Below are 16,970 nucleotides of genomic sequence, written 5' to 3' on the forward strand. Positions count from 1 at the left end.
GTTCTTTCCTAGTTTCACAGCACATGCACACTGTCACAGTAGAAAACTGCAATCAAATTGCATCACAGTTTCCCTATATAAAAACAAATAAACACAGCGCGCTGCCATCGAGACAGGACATCAACTACAATGACAGCCAAAAAGCCCACGACAACAATAAAAGGTACACATAAACCTATTTGAAATACAGACTTAAACTATGCAAAAAACGGTCTCACAAATCTGTTATGTTGGTTTAATTTCTAATCATTACTCACCCGCTAAGCATGTTATAAATATTACGTTTTTATTTGTATTTTTTTATCTTACGTTGTGACAATACAGGCAGTTTAAAATAAATAAATAAATAAAATTATAAAATTATTATTTATTAGCAGACACCCTTATCCAGGGCGATTTCTAATTATTACAAAATATCACAATATAAAGTATCACATTACAAAATATCACATTGCAAAGCATCACATTACAGATAATAGCAATTGCAAATGTGGTGCAGTGGTGGTCTGATGCCACCGCTGCACATCAAATTGGGCCTTGTGAAACAATTTGTCAGAGCTCAAGATAAGGAGTCGGCAGCCTTCAAGTACCTTCAAGACTTCTTCCCTAAGCTGTCTGAGGCAAAGATCAAAGCCGGTGTCTTCGTTGGACCACAGATAAAGAAGATCCTGGAGTGCAATGAATTCCCCAAGAAGCTCACTAGTAAGGAGAAAGCGGCTTGGAACAGCTTTGTCGCAGTGGTTCGGGGCTTCCTGGGCAATCACAAGGCCGAAAACTATGTGGAGCTGGTTGAAGTGTGTATACCTGCCGTTCACTGGAGAGGAATGCTTAATAATATCAATGCATAATGATGCCTTTAACTCACACTGTCTTTGCCTATACCCAGCAAACCAGACAAAACTAAAATATCTCAATTTATAAAAGCAAAATGTTTTTATTTCATTTAAACAACACAATTGCCTAATATTAAAATTAGGTTTTAAAAAAATATATATATATATATATATATATATATATATATATATATATATATATATATATATATATATATATATATATATATATATATATATATATATATGTTTAGCTCATTATATTTGTTGTTTTTACTAAGCTTTGTGTCTTCTGTATAAAAACAGTTTTCCCTTCCCGCTGGCATTTACTGTTTGTTGCCTGTATATGCAGCCGTGATGTAACAACAGGCTGCCCAATGACTTTCCCCTGCTGCGTTCGGTGTGAACAGTGGTCTGCAGCAACTGCTGGCGAGAGCAACACACAAGGAGGCGTCATGCACGCTGCGGTGTGAATGGCCCTTGAGGCTCTCTGAAAAACTGATTGCTGTTTGGTCCTATTCAGAAGTCTCTGCCTTTTGAAGACAGTTCTTATTTTTCATATATCCTACACTACACTTCCGTAGCCTTGTTTATATTGAATGCATTGCTACAAGGTATAGAAATGATGTGTTAGTTTTAAGAGCGTGATATATTGAATGTTTTAGAACGTAGCTGTGGGTGCTCTAGCTTTTTGCATGGCTAGCCTGAAGGCTAAGCACTTAATAATCATATTTGTAATACTATATTGAAGTACTAATGCTGTTAAAACAGTAAAGGCATTGGATCACCCAGATTGCTTATTACTTGGCATTTACGGTGGTCTGCACAACCAGCCAATCCAAAACATTAATAAACCAAAAGAGCACTATTACAGCTCGGATTCGTTAAAACTTCAAATTAAATAAGACTGTGTGATTTTCTTGCTTATTAAGATATTGTCTGGACATATAGCATGTCCAGTGCATGAACAAAACCACTTACAGGAGTTGAAAACATCTCTGTCCTCCTTAAACGTCTCCCCTGAGTTTAAGAGTGTGCTCAGAGCATATATACTGTATACTGTTAAAATTGCACGGTCTTCTTATATATATATATATATATATATATATATATAAAGAAGACCGTGCAATTTAAAAAATATATATATTTCACGCTACATATACCCACTCTAGTGGTATAAAAACACATCTATGCATGATATTTTGAGAACCCCATTTTATTGTATTTTTATTTTACTGTATGTAGTCATTTTAATAACTGGGTCAGTATGGACACCTGGCAGTAAGTTGCTTTCAAATGCTATTTTACAATACATTTCACTTAACCTTTTTTTAAATAAGAAGATTATTTGATTCACCAAATTGTGTTTTTGTTAACACTACCCGGAAACACATTGAGGTGGCATTTTCAACATTGGTTTATGTTATGATGGAACAAAAGTGAAACAATCTTTTTTAAAATTGTGGGCATAAATATAAATAAAGTAGCGTCAGCCTTATATTTTTGTCAGGGTGAGATATTAAAGTTAGGTTGTGTGATTTTCCAAAAGACACAGCTTCTCTTTTTCACAGGTTAATCTCATTTATGAGAAAGTGACATTGTGGAGCTGCTCACGCTGAAATTCTATAGCGCAGCAGTTTTCTATAACAACACTGATGAAAGCATTATAATGTAACATACTCATTGTTTGTATTGATACAGCTTATTGAGGTTAAAACATTACCTGAAAACCATTGTCTTTCCTTGTGCTTCATGTCATTGTTAGCTTTTGTTTTTATGCTTTTTAGAAGATGTGAAGCTTTTCATTCAACATTTTGCTTTTCTTGTGCTGTTAATTACCTTGCTTTGGTGTTACACAAAAGACCTATTCAAACAATCATGCTTCACTGTTATATAACAGTTAATTTACAGGTGCAGTGAAGTTTCTAATTTGTCCCAAAAATGTAGACATGCCATGTCACTGTGCCGTAAATGGACACTTTGCAACTTAATCTATTCAGAAACAAAATTTGATGCAACCTTGGCTTCTGCAAATCAGGTGTCAGAACAGAAAAAAGTACAGTAAATCATATCAGTCTTAAAATGAAGTACCCATGATCATGTGTTAGTGTCTCCCAAGGTATAGACAAAAATAATGCAGAAATCCTGTAGGTCAGATTCTAGATCTTTGTGAGAATTACATGCAGACTTGTATGTGCAGTCCACTTTCCTGTCATTAGGTGATAAGTGAAAACATCCATCCATCCATCATCTGCAACCGCTTAATCCCATAGAGCAGTGGTTCTTAATCTGTGGTCCGTGGACCTCTGGTGGTCCGCCAGCTCCTTTCAAGTGGTCCGTGGAAAGGTTACATAATTATGTAAGGAAGCGGCAGCATAGTTTATAGATCACATTGCAAACCCAGAAACGGAGATCTTACAAACTCAGCTACAGAAGCAGGAAGAAAATGTATACATTAAGAATATCTCCAAGTTAAAAAAAGTCTAAACTCTCCGTCATATATAGTTTTGGAGTGTCTAAAATGAATTCTTTACAAGGGAGTTTTTGTGTATTGCGCTCACTTGCACTCAACACAGCAGCTTGTAAAGTAAGCACACTGTGTGGTCCAGTAGTAAAGAAAAATTAGTGTATTTTTATTGATAATGAAAAGATACAGAAAAGGAGGCAAAGACAAAGTTCACTATCAACGCATTACAAAAATAGGATATTGGAAATTTTAAATGCTTGATCACTGACAGGCTATGATTGCAGTTTATGTCAGCACTGTTTATGGGGTGATTGAGACCAGCACTGAGGCTAACATAACAAAATTGAGTAGCCTCCTCTTGACCAGCCGAATTACGCACTGAAGCTGAGTTACGCACTGAAGCTGAGTTACGCACTGAAGCTGAATTACGCACTGAAGCTGAGTTACGCACTGAAGCTGAGTTACGCACTGAAGCTGAGTTACGCACTGAAGCTGAATTACGCACTGAAGCTGAGTTACGCACTGAAGCTGAGTTACGCACTGAAGCTGAATTACGCACTGAAGCTGAATTACGCACTGAAGCTGAATTACGCACTGAAGCTGAGTTACGCACTGAAGCTGAGTTACGCACTGAAGCTGAATTACGCACTGAAGCTGAATTACGCACTGAAGCTGAATTACGCACTGAAGCCGAGTTACGCACTGAAGCCGAATTACGCACTGAAGCCGAATTACGCACTGAAGCCGAATTACGCACTGAAGCCGAGTTACACACTGAAGCCGAGTTACGCACTGAGCTTGCCACTGCATGCAAACAGTATTCTAAGGTCTGTTTTGAATAATTAAACAGGAATACTGTATTCACTGAATTGTTCTAAACTGTTGTGTCAACCTCTTGAAGAGTAGTCTGTTAAATTGTTTTTAACCCACAAAACAGCCTTTAAATCATTTAAAGTTATTTACTGTAGATAGCGGCCAATGTTTCTACGAAACCAAGAAATATGTAAGCCCCTTTATATCTGTGATATTTTTATAAAGCTGTTTGCCCGAAACTCGAACATTTCCTGATGAATTGAAATTGAGTATTTGTTGTATTGTATACAGACATGAGCTTCACCAAATTGATTCAATTAAATGAAAACAAAAGTTAATCAAAATACAATTATGTAAAACACACTCTGCTGTGTCTTTGTATTAATATATGTTCAATCTGAGTCATTCAGTGCAGTTATGTTCGTGTGCGCTTCTTGTTATTCCAATCTATCAAGCTATAATCTGTCAAGCACATCCTGTACTCCAGTCCAATGTTTGCAAACAGCAAAAACCCGCAGTCTTGCTATCTCTCTCTGTTTTGCTTTTTGAACTATAATAACATAGCTTGAAAATGTCATTTATAGTAACGTATTATTTTTAATGTAAACAAAGAGGACTAGAGATAAATGTTGCAAAAATAGACAAAGAAAATATGTTGGTATAAAATCTTACATGATTGCAGGTTAATTGCAACAACTCTTTGTCTAGTAAGCTAGTGCCTAATATACATCTATAGCCTAAAATCGATGATGATCAGTAATGACATTTGAAGCAAATAAAATGTAATTGTCTTCAGTGTTCCCAAACATTGTTTCTTCAATTTATATTATTAGTTAACTCTTTGAGAAAGTAAAATAAAATATCTGATTTTCTCCCAGCTGTTGTGTACAGGAAACGCGACAGTCCTTGTTGCTGCTGTTAAGAAATCTTCTTGATTGAAGCCGTCGGAGCTCCTGAGTGTGAATTTAGCTGTGACTGATCTTGGGATGGCTGTCAGTGTTTATCCACTGGCTATAGCCTCTGCCTTCAACCATAGTTGGTTAGGAGGAGATATATCTTGCATTTACTATGGGTTCCTAGGACTGTTCTTTGGTGTGGTGAGTATCATGACTTTAACAGTCATGGTAGTGGTTCGATTAATCCTGACATCAACATCACAAATCACTGGTAATACCACATTTAAAAAAAAATGCATCCTTATATTGCAGTCATAGAGAAAGGTGTGACTTTTTTGTTTCGTTCTTTTGCTTAACTAATCTTTTTTTTTCAGTGATATTGAATAGACAAGAATAGAAAAGTTATCAGTCAAATAATTGATATCAGCCTACTCTCATTTTCATAATCCAATTTTAGCTTTATTAAAAATGTGATCATCTACTGGGTCGTTAAACAGTCAGTATGTCACTTTGTAACACTTTTGTGGGGGGAAAAAAAAGATACTTTGTTGATGGAGGCATCAAATGGTATTGAACCAGATTCCAGGACCACAATTATAAGTGTGACTGCGCTTAGTGACTAATAAAACCTTTGTTTGTAATCCATCTTCAAGATAACAGTAGAAACATAGTTGAATGTAACATTGTCTCAGCGACACACACAGTACTTCACAGAGCGGTTTTTTTAATACACAGCAGCCTGTTCAAGGTAGCCTACTGACTCATGTTTTCTATCATGTATTTAAGGCATCATTCTTACTGATTCCTTTCTGTTTTGTAGCAAACAAAATAAACAAGAGGAAAATCCAACTTACCATTGTGTATATTTGGCTCTATACTTTGGTTTGGGCGATCCTTCCACTATGTGGCTGTGGGAAATATGGACCTGAACCATTTGGGATCTCCTGTACAATCAATTGGTCCGAAACACGTAACTTTCAAAAATCATCATACATCATTGCATTCTTTGTCCTCTGTGTCATGCTGCCAACCTTGACTCTTATATTGTGCTACTCTGCAATAGCCTGGAAACACTGGAAAAGAAGCTAACACTGGTGTGTTTAATTTGAAATGTATAGACTCCTAAAATTCTAGGCAGATATGCTACTGTAGCCAGGCCAATGGCACTGCTCAATTCAAGCGTAATCTGTAGTAATGTTTTTTTTTTTCCTATGTTGCAGTGTTTATGAATCTTAGATTTGGTCTACCTTGTTAATGCTTTTTTTTTTTTTTTTTTTTTACAATAACGTATGGAAGAGTTGGCATACTTTTTAGCAGGGTTTAGTACACATTCCCATAGGAGGTTACAGTACATTTCTGTCTATGCTGTAGGTAGCACTGTAGTTCTGCAAGATGCAAGATATGTTTTGATTGCTGTGACTGCATATAAACAGAATCAGTGACTCGCAGAAAACAGGAACAAGGGCTATGTTCTTGGTTCGCAAAATCTCATTTTCTAGTCTCTTCTGTTTTACATCTTCAGTAAAGATTTCTTTAATTACTACCCTAACTGTGGGAAAGGTTTATCATTTGAAACGTTACCTCAAATAATTAGCTGAAAGCAAACCGTTATTTATTAAATAAAGCAGGTACAACAGCTGTTTTCTTCAATTCCTTTTTTTCCAGATGACTGTAACGGTCATGGCTGGCTCCCTTAGCTCTTGGGCGCCCTATGCTGCTATCAGTTTCTGGTCTATGTTCAACTCCAGTGACAATATACCTCCTGAAATAAGTGTGCTGCCTTGTCTGCTTGCAAAATCATCAACAGTGTACAGCCCATTAATCTACTACGCTTTCAGCAAAACCTTCAGGAGGGAAATCAAGGAGCTGAAATGCTGCTGCCTTTGCCAGATCGACCTGTTGAACAATCCAGCTGAAAATGAACTGAGAGTGAGGTGGAGTGGACGAAACAATGGGCAAATCCAACCATTCTCTGAATAAAACAACCACCCTGAAATGATTGAATGAAACCATCACGTGATTTCCCCTGCTATTCTATGGAAATGCACTTATTATGTTCCATCAGTGTGTTCTGATTTTTTTTTTTTTTTCAGATTAGTTGGTTTACTACATGTAGCTCATTCTCGTTTCTAGTTCACTGAGACAAAGCTTTTTTTAATTTTTTTCTCATACACAATTGCAAAATTAAAGATCGTAAGCAGCCGTTAATGCAAAAGAGCCGCCAGAGGGCGCGCTCTCAACACACAGTAACATAAATGTATATTCTTATCTGTTATTTTCTGTACAGTATAGTATATATTGTAGTAGGGATATGTGTTTTACTTTTCAAATGTGTTAATTTCTGTGATCTCTGTACCTGTATGAATTGTGAATGCCTTTATTTATCTATTCTGTAAATGCATGTACTTGGTCATATCTCTAAGATCACACGGTCTGTCTTTGTACCTAGCTGCTCTCAGTATCCCAATGTCTTTTGTATATGTTGGTCTTGTACTATAATCCTTTGCATTTCCTTTGCCACAAATGATATCTCTCCACTCGCCGTAATAAATTGATATCCTAAAAAAGCAGAATTAAAAGGTGTATCATCATACCAGTCTTGGCAATCGTTGTTTAAATTAATTTTTGTGGTAAAATAGGAAGAAAAAAATAGTCATACTGAAACATTCGGCATTGGCTGTAAATGGAAGATCACATTGCTCATTAAAATCCTTTGTATGCGTTTGAAGATTGTCTTTTCAAGGATATACAGATATTTAAACATACCAAGTGAAAAATGTGTCAGAGTGGGATAAAGCATTGCATGTCATACCCGAACTTGTTCTGCTTCCTCTTACATTTTACGGTACCACTGAAGTTGTGCGATGTGTTTCCGATAACAATATTTTGTTTATATATGAAGAGAAACAATGGTCTGTTCAAGGATACAAACATATTTATTGAAGTAGATGGTCTACAATTATGTATTTTTCCTAAAACTTACTCTGGGTTGACTGCTTTATTCTCTAACATGTTACAGTGAGTTTCTTTATAATAAATATTTACGAAACTCTTCATTTCACTGGGTACGCTTAGCACTAGTTTTTAGCCATGTGCTTTATTCTAAGCCCTATTCACTGCCTCCCTTGTTGAAATTTCTTGCAACGGGTTTATAGTTGAGTTGAGCCTACACGCTTCGTACAACAAACCTAACTTGTGCTGAAGAGCGCCGCTAGCAAGTTTCATCGAAACTGGATGTGCGGTTCGCTACATATATATTCAAAAGAGGGTTAACCTTTGAATTGACAAATAGTTTCTAAATACCCCCAAATAATTTGTGTTAAAGAGTATTCTCAACATGTTTCATCACAAGAAACCCAGATGGACAGACAGACAGAGAGCCCCCATTTTGCATTTCCATCAACTACATAGATCTCAAATGTGCAGTTTTTCAAGAAACATGTTATTGCAAACATGTATGTTCTCTTTAAAACACACATCAGGTTAATGACCGTTTGTGAGTTTGTTTGCCTTGCCTTCCAGGAAGTATGTCTTTACTTTGTTTTTTTGTTTTTTTGTTTTTTTTTCTTGGTTATTTCACCCCAGCAGTGTATTCTGGGTCAAAGCATGTTACTGGCTGAAAGCATGTCAGTCATTAAGGTAAACAGCTGATGGGTTATTGACAGGAAAGAAGCCAGGGGAAAGCATGGCTTTCAAACTCTAGTGTTGTACCATATATCATGTTTTAAAAAGAAAAATATCTGTTTGTTAAAACATGCATTTCTTTTTAAAAACTGCATATATCTGACCTATATATAATGAATGGATGTGCATGGCAGAGAAAATTCATGGCACTATTTTGTTAGCTGCAATTAGTTTAATAGGCTAATGCAGACAACAGTGGTGTACAGTATGTAGATCTAAGTAACAGCTGGTGTGAGAAAAAAGGGGGAAACATGGCATCAGATCTCAGCTGGGAAAACCTTCCACAATGAAGATGATTTCACAACATTAGATAAGAAAGAGATTCACACAATAAAATGGTGAAATTTAACTTGGAGGTGTAACAGATTATGTTTGCCATGATGCTACTGTTAAAGATACTGGGGAGGTAATAAGAGAGGAACTACGTGTAAAGAGGATCTACAACAACCTGTTTAAACAGATCTGTAGTTCAATAGGAACAATGTAGGCTTTGATTGAAGTGGATTTAAAAAGGTTTGGCCCAGTGGTCTAACTCTGCCGCAGCAGAGGGGTAATGCCTGACAATGTCAAGACTGCTTGGATGGAGTGAAGAGACTCAACAGCGTTGATAAAGTGAAAACCAAGTGTATGAGCCAACCTTCATTTATAGAGTATAATGAGAAGATTGTGACAAATCGGTTGGCTCTAGTGCAACAAGCAAGCTTGTAAGGCACAAATATCAAATTCGTAAGCAATATGTCACTGTTCTGTTTGTTACCCAGGATTCTACCATTTGCAATGCTGTGATGAACTTACAGCTTGCAAGCTCCTTTAGTAGTTCTAATCCCAGAGTTTGTAACAAAATAATTCCCAATGAGAATTGCTTTTTGGCCTAGATACAGTACTATCCAGTATGCCTGCTTAAAGTACAATAAGCATATTATTCATCTGACCTTTAAGCTTGTCCTTGGTTGCCGCACTAAATCTTCAGTGACTGTCTTTCTAATTTACTTTTGCACTTTGTGCCTGGTAATCTTCAAACCCCCGGGACAATCAAAGCCATATAATAATTAGAACAAATGTAAGGTTGTGTTCTACAGATAGATTAAACAATGTTCTCAAGGCAGATGTGAGGTGTGAGTATCACATCACTGTTATAGTTCTGTCAATGACATTCATACTTCCTATGTACTCTAGTGACTCTTTTAGGCATGTCGAGAGCATCTCCCTGTCTTAATGACTGCTTTCATTTCAGCTAGAGTCTTACCAGGCAGGATATTGTGATAGTGGAAGCACTAGCAGCCTAACAGCTTACTGTTACCTTTGTTTGCCAAACAGTGACAGCGCAAATGTATGCTGGAAGCGTTTCTCATGTGTTCAAGACTGCCTACAGACTTCATGGACCCTGGGGAAGGACAGGTATGTAATAAACACACAGCCAACGAGTCTCACTATATATTTCAAATACTGAATTTAAAATAAATAATGAGTAATACGACATTGCCTCCACTGCTTAAACAACATTTTTGTGTCGCCGTCTCCGGGCACCCTTCGGGGGAGCGTGACCCGGGGAAATATATCCAGCCTCCCGGCCTGGATGCGACTGCACCAACTCTGTTGGTCAGCTGCTGTATGTATTGGTATCAATTACAGCTGTACAGTGAAAATCTATTAAAAATAAATTAAAAGCAAGCAGGATTTAGACAGCCCCAAGTCCTTCTCAACACAATTACCAAGAAAACATTACATATATATGCTATGTCTAATAAACACATTTACATTTAATTTTCTCGAATATTAATAAAAACAATTGTATTAACGCACTGTGCACCTTGGACAATCACAGAACGCAAATTTGTAGTAAAATCCAATATGGCTGCCAAACCATGTGACCAATCGCATTCTTTCAGCTGTGGACATTAGTTCCTATTGGCCTCTACAACTCTGTGAAATTTCAAGTGTTTTCGTGCAATGGTTTTCATTTTATGGAACTTAAGGTTTTGTTGGCGGAAAGAAAAAAAAAAATCTTAACAACAGCATGGGCACGGAAGCCTAAAAAACATCTTAACATAAAACTTGAAAAAAGGATGCTAAACATAAAAGAAGTAAAAGCAGTGAAAAAAATGTAAATCCTTAATATTTAAAATGTTATGGTGATCATCATCATTATAATAAATTGAATCTTGTTCACAGCAACAAACTTTACCTGTCTTGATATCTGTTGCACTTAATTCATTGATTGTTTTTTTCCGTATCAATCATCAACAATAAGTGATCGTGAATCTTGCCAGTGGGAGCCTGTGCAGATGCATGCTAATTATAATATTGTGGTCCCTGTTCACAAGGACCTTAAGTCTGCTTTAAGGAATGTGTTTTTAGGGATTATTTTTTGTCAAGTGTTTTTTTTTTTTTTTTTTTTTTATTATTATGTATATATTTAAATAAAAATTCTGATCACAGATGAAAGTAGTGTTCATCACAAGTAAACTTGTAAATTTGAAGAAATTTTGAAACAAATGGTATATATATATATATATATATATATATATATATATATATATATATATATATATATATATATATATATATACATATATACACACACACACACACACACACACACACACACACACACACACACACACACACACACACACAGTATTATCACATATATGGGAAGTGTCGATTATATTGAAGAATACCCCAAACTATAAAATATTGTGCCAATATAAAAATATATACAATATGGTAATTGGCACATTTCTATTGATTCTACATGTACTGATAATACACTGAAAATAATAGTTTCTAGTTTCATAATGATTAGAAAGTATATCTGTTGCTCTTAGCAAACTTTGCATATGGAACCGCAATTACGTGTAGTAGAGTATTTTAGTGACTGCAGATCAAGATTAGCTGTCAGAGGCGCTGAGTAAATCATTGTTAGAAATCGGTCACGCGCAGCACCTGCAGTATAGGCTTTGAACAAAAGGCAAGCTTAGACACTGTAATACCGTTGTGGTGTCTATATTCAGATGAGAACACTAGGCTTTTGCAACCTGTTACACATCTCAGTCCCCCTAAGCTACAGAGACAGCCAAAACGCCTAGCTAACATGGAAAACGAATACAGTCAAAACATCTACCAGAACATTGAAGGACAAGGTGAGGTACCGGTACTTTATGAGTCTATCGATGATATAGCGCAGACCCAAAATCATAACCAATACGAGAATAACCCCATGGCAGAAGACGACACTCCAGCTGAAAGGAAAGCTACGAGTTCTTCCGAGAAAATTTACGATGAAGTTGCTGAGGAAGTTCCGGATTCCACGTCCTCAGCTAGCCCCACTGAATACATGGACATCCGACAAACCCCAGTTGAGAACAGGCTAGCTTCATTTGAGCAAAGCGTGGACGGGAAAAATAGCTCATTAGGTTCATCCGTAGGCTCGTCTTCCTCTCATCAAGGTGATGAAAACGGTCAAGGTGATCAAGGTGATGCTGACGAATATGACGAAATATCAAGCCCAACAGAGGTGGTAGACGACAATGCCATGGACGAGATGCTTATGGCGTACAGACTGCCGTCCAGTGGCACCACTGCAGCTGAGGAGATGAGTGACCAGGAGACAACTGGTGACAGCAACAATAATATCGAGGAGAACGACAACTCCGAGCAGGAACAGATGGCAATCACACTGTTCGTCAAGGTAACGCACTTTTAAACTTATAGCCATATCATGTCGTGTGTTTCACACATGCATTCATCGACTTGGTGCAACTTCAGTGTGTGTGTGGGCGGGTATTACTGTAATTGTCGGGTGAAAATTTGAGAAAATGCCCGCACAAAGGCAGTAACTCCTGAAAAAAAAATGACGTTGTGGGAACGTCCCCACTTTGTAAAACACTATTTTAACAACTAAATATGCCTTTTAAAAAAAAGGCCAAAATATTTAGTTTGTTGTCGACATTCACCCTGTGTGGTTTTGTCTGACTTGAGTTAGAAATAGTAAATTAAAATATAGTAAGAGTCAATGAGAAGTCCCCACAAACACTGGAGTGCAAATGCGTGTGTGAGAGTGTGATATGCACAAAAATGCACGAGACGTTGGGGATCCAAGACGTTTAGAATACAAAAAGTTTGATATTACACCTGCATTCTTGTCAACACGATACCTAAAAGTGTGTGTGTGTGTGTGTGTGTGTGTGTGTGTGTGTGTGTGTGTGTCTCTCTCTCTCTCTCTCTCTCTCTCTCTCTCTCTCTCTCTCTCTCTCTCTCTCTCTCTATATATATATATATATATATATATATATATATATATATATATATATATATATATATACACACACACACTAATAAAAGCGTTTAAGATTTGTAACCTGTTTATCCGTTTTACTATTTTTTGGCTATTTGCACTGTGCTGTTCTGTTAATCAGTTATCACTGCAGTAGATGGTGTGTTTAATCCAGGTGTTAACTGTATTCTGGACTTTGAAGTAAAAGTAAAGGCCTTATTCTGTGTGGATGAGAATGAAATTAATTTGGGACTTTTTCACATTTCTGCTTTGTGCTTTGTGCTTACTCAATCATATTGTATTATTATTATTATTATTATTATTATTATTATTATTATTATTATTATTATTATTATTATTGATTTCTTAGCAGACACCCTTAACTAGGGCAAATTACAGTTGTATACACAAAATACATATCAAGGGCATTGTATTGGACACTTGCAAGTGTTACATTTTGTTCTGGAGTCCTTTTAAAACACCAGTATGGAATTTTAACAAAGGAAAACTGAAAATCAACATATCTTTTTCATTTCACCTCATACCGCATGTTCAGATAAGACTTATCTTGTGATCAGTGAAGTGATACAAGGCTTTATTCTTTCAGTTTATAAAATGAGAACTCTCAAGAGCACTTTGAGTGTGTGTGGCTGGTGTTTATTGGCTAAGAGATTATAATTACAACAAAACTGTAAAACAGTTATCAATCCTGTTGTTTTTATTCTTTGTCATTTCTTTTGAATTCTCTGGATTTGATCAAGCTGAATAATTAAAAATACTAAGTTATAAGACACTGCATATACGGAATAGTTTTCCCAAAATGCATTTTGAATGCCAGATGAATCCCTTTTCCACCCAAAAGCCTCGTGTCACTCAATTACTTCTACTACGGACATTAATGCTTAATTGCAGTCTGAGGATGCTGATGGGTTTACTTCTGACCACCACAACAGACTTGTTCTAAAATATATTAGGGTTAATTTGAGGTATGATAAGCCTTTGTGTATAGAGTGGAATAGTGCACAGTAGATATAATGAGGTTCAATTAACAAATTTGACAAAAGAACTTCCCAGATGTTACAGTTCCAAAGTCTGCTAATAGAATGTTGTTTTGTTCAAATGCAAAGTTCAAGAGCAAAGTGAGGTTTCTGTGAAAGCTGCAGAGTCCCCTTCCCTCACCAGCACCCCTGAACACATGGGTGGCAGATTTTTCAGTTCCCCTAATTAAAGGACAAGGTGAACACAATATGCATTAAAAGTTGTCAAACTCCAGGCTGGTGGGGGATGAGCATGCTAGTACTGGGAAGGGTCTAAATGCAAAGTGCATTCCAGGGCCATCCAATCTCGGCTGATCGACTCCAGCAGCTTACAGCCAATAATCTTGAAGAGAACAGCAACTCGAATCTGGGTTTATCCCTCTACATCAACTTACGTTAATTGCAAGTAGTGAGGCAGTGTGCCATAAATTTAATACAGTAGTGCTGTAGTACCCATGATCAAGCCCGTCTGAGCACAAAACAAAAATGATCTTTTCTTCAAGGTAGAGCTTGGCCGTCTGTTAACTTGTTTTGTTTTCCGTGTTCCAGGTTGATAGTTAATGGAAAGGTAATTGACTTTGTTAGCTTTTGTTTTGATAGTTGATGAATGAGAAAGGTTTTTCAGATTTTAGTAGCTGAAGGTACTCTAGCCATTTGCAAGTTTGCCTCGATAATCTTTATTTTGATGGTGTATTCTCTATACAAATTTGCTCATGGTTTATTGTATATGACTTAAGTATGTTAGTGGTTAGTTATTCATATTGATATTGTCCTTTGAACCTTCTGGCACGGCATTTCATCTTTTATTAGCATAGTAAATCATATTGATTGGAACAGTTTAAAGCATTCCGCTCACTGTGTGCAAGTTATAGCAACTGCTGATTATTAAACATAATCTATCACACAGTCCATAGTGCAAAGGAAAGGTACAGAGAGTATATTGGGTGTTACTTATTCACACTTTACATCTGCCACACCTATCACAAGTAAGGTAATAAGACGCTCTTCAATAGTTACTCACTTTTGGGGAATGTGAAACAGCAACAGTGTTGCACATTCATGTCTATTTTTATACTACAATATTTCGCATGGTGTCTGTTTTCTTCTTTATTGAAAAAAAAGCTTTTTGTGCTCTTTGTGTTCTCTCATGTTCTGTTAATACGCCCTTCAAAGTGACACAAGCTTCACCCCTTGAAACCAGATTGTTATTATGTCACTCAGACAAGTACTAATGCTCAGCTGGTACTACAAAAGAAGACTATGTATTACCTTCATTCTCTGTAAAGTAAAAGCTTAGGAAGCAAAACAAAAATGTAAAAAGGGACTCTTTGCAAGTTGTGGTTTTGCTTTAGATCATATGATAGAAAACACCTTTAAAAAAACAAAGGTAGTAATGGCCCATACTCTATTTGGATTACTTATTTTATATATATATATATATATATATATATATATATATATATATATATATATATATATATATATATATAAAATAAGTAATCCAAATAGAGTATGGGCCATTACTACCTTAGAAACAATGCTAACAAAACAGCATTATTTAATGTGCTTTTATCTGCAACATTTGGAATAAAATCACACAAGATATCTGTGTTTTCCAAAATTGTGTACACATACTAAAGTGCTATTGATTTTTTTTTTTTTCTGATAACAAAACATTCATGCTTTCACCTTCACAAGTAGATACTGGCAAGTGTTTTGTTTTGTAGCACACTCATCACACACTGTACAGCGATGTTTCTGTTGGGAAAGGAGTATTCTTACATGGAGCTTTGTATTTTGGGAAGGGGTATGGCAGAGATTGTTCAGAAATGTTATTTTTTATCTTTTTCAGAAGCACTATAGTATATGGAATTTATTGATAAGGCTTAATACACACTAATCTGCTTCCTAAGTGTTATTTCTCTGCAGTCTTTGCTCACATTTACTTCATCGAAACACACTGTGGCATACATTGTAAGTAAAGCTGCATGTTACATCTGGGCCTAAGCCTACATACTGACAAATCGGTTGAACTTCTCTTGCACAAGAGAATCACAGCACTCCCAGAGTGCTTAACTGACATACTGCTATCTCATTGAGATGCACAGTCCCCAGGTCCACAAGTCCTGGAGACAACACTTCAACACATGCACATCATGTAGCCCTTTCCAGTCTGGAACAGTGCTATTAGTTCCAGACTGCATGTTGCGTATGATTCCTCTATTATCTCACATCGTCCACTTGGTATGAAGTCATCATTATACTAAAGGTCTGGGGCTGCGTGTAAAGTGCAGATTGACTACCATTTCAAAAAGTTAAGATTGTGAGACCAATATTAGGGACTTATTTCCTTAATTTTATTGACTGGCACAACCACCCAGGGGTTCCCATGACATCTTGATTGAGAACCCCTACCCCATGAATCCATAGCAACGTGAGATGTTGTTTTCCCTACAACCATCCCCTGTCACTGTAAAATGTACTGCTAGTGTAAAAATTGTAAATGTACTGTATATTGTAAATATATTATGAAATACAGTAACCCACAGCACCTATGACACATTGTTTACTGTAAATAGAGTGATCTCTTGGCCTTGGAAACATTGTTGTTTGGGTCATTTGGGAGAAAATATTTCTGTATGTACTGCAGGCCCCTAGGTACCGAGTTTGAGAACCCCTATAGTATCTTAATATTAGGATTGTCATATGGAAAAGGACAGTGACTATAACGGTTGTTCTGAGCACTGCTGCTTAAATATTTAATTTCCTTGTTCCTGGTAAGTCATTTAATAACATCGCAGGAATTCAGGTAGCAAGTTGACAGTTCAGCACACTAGTGTTCAGAGCATCACCACTTTGTGAACAATACAGTAAATCAATTTTCACACAGAATAGATCTTTACATATCATTTCTATCAATTCTTTGTACATTTTTTTGTAGCTTTTGTTTCCATGACACCCCAT

At 36.5% G+C, this 16,970-nt stretch overlaps 1 protein-coding gene and 1 pseudogene across 2 annotated transcripts in view; both read left to right on the forward strand.

The window, feature by feature from the left end:
* The first annotated feature begins 1,210 nt into the window (after positions 1-1,210).
* Positions 1,211-7,029, forward strand: LOC121317721 (annotated as a pseudogene).
* A 4,603-nt stretch (positions 7,030-11,632) lies between these two features.
* The window catches only part of clic5b (chloride intracellular channel 5b), a 29,590-nt gene continuing 24,252 nt past the window's right edge, over positions 11,633-16,970 (forward strand). Inside the window, exon 1 of one of the 2 annotated variants that reach the window (XM_041253355.1) lies at positions 11,633-12,384. In XM_041253355.1, the coding sequence (XP_041109289.1) occupies positions 11,788-12,384 (597 nt within the window). In that variant the 5' untranslated portion in view covers positions 11,633-11,787. The remainder of the gene's footprint in view (positions 12,385-16,970) is intronic. The other variant, XM_041253356.1, reaches the window with a different exon arrangement.

This window comes from Polyodon spathula, chromosome 6 (genome assembly GCF_017654505.1).
Source record: "Polyodon spathula isolate WHYD16114869_AA chromosome 6, ASM1765450v1, whole genome shotgun sequence".
In the NCBI taxonomy this organism is placed as follows: Eukaryota; Metazoa; Chordata; class Actinopteri; order Acipenseriformes; family Polyodontidae; genus Polyodon; species Polyodon spathula.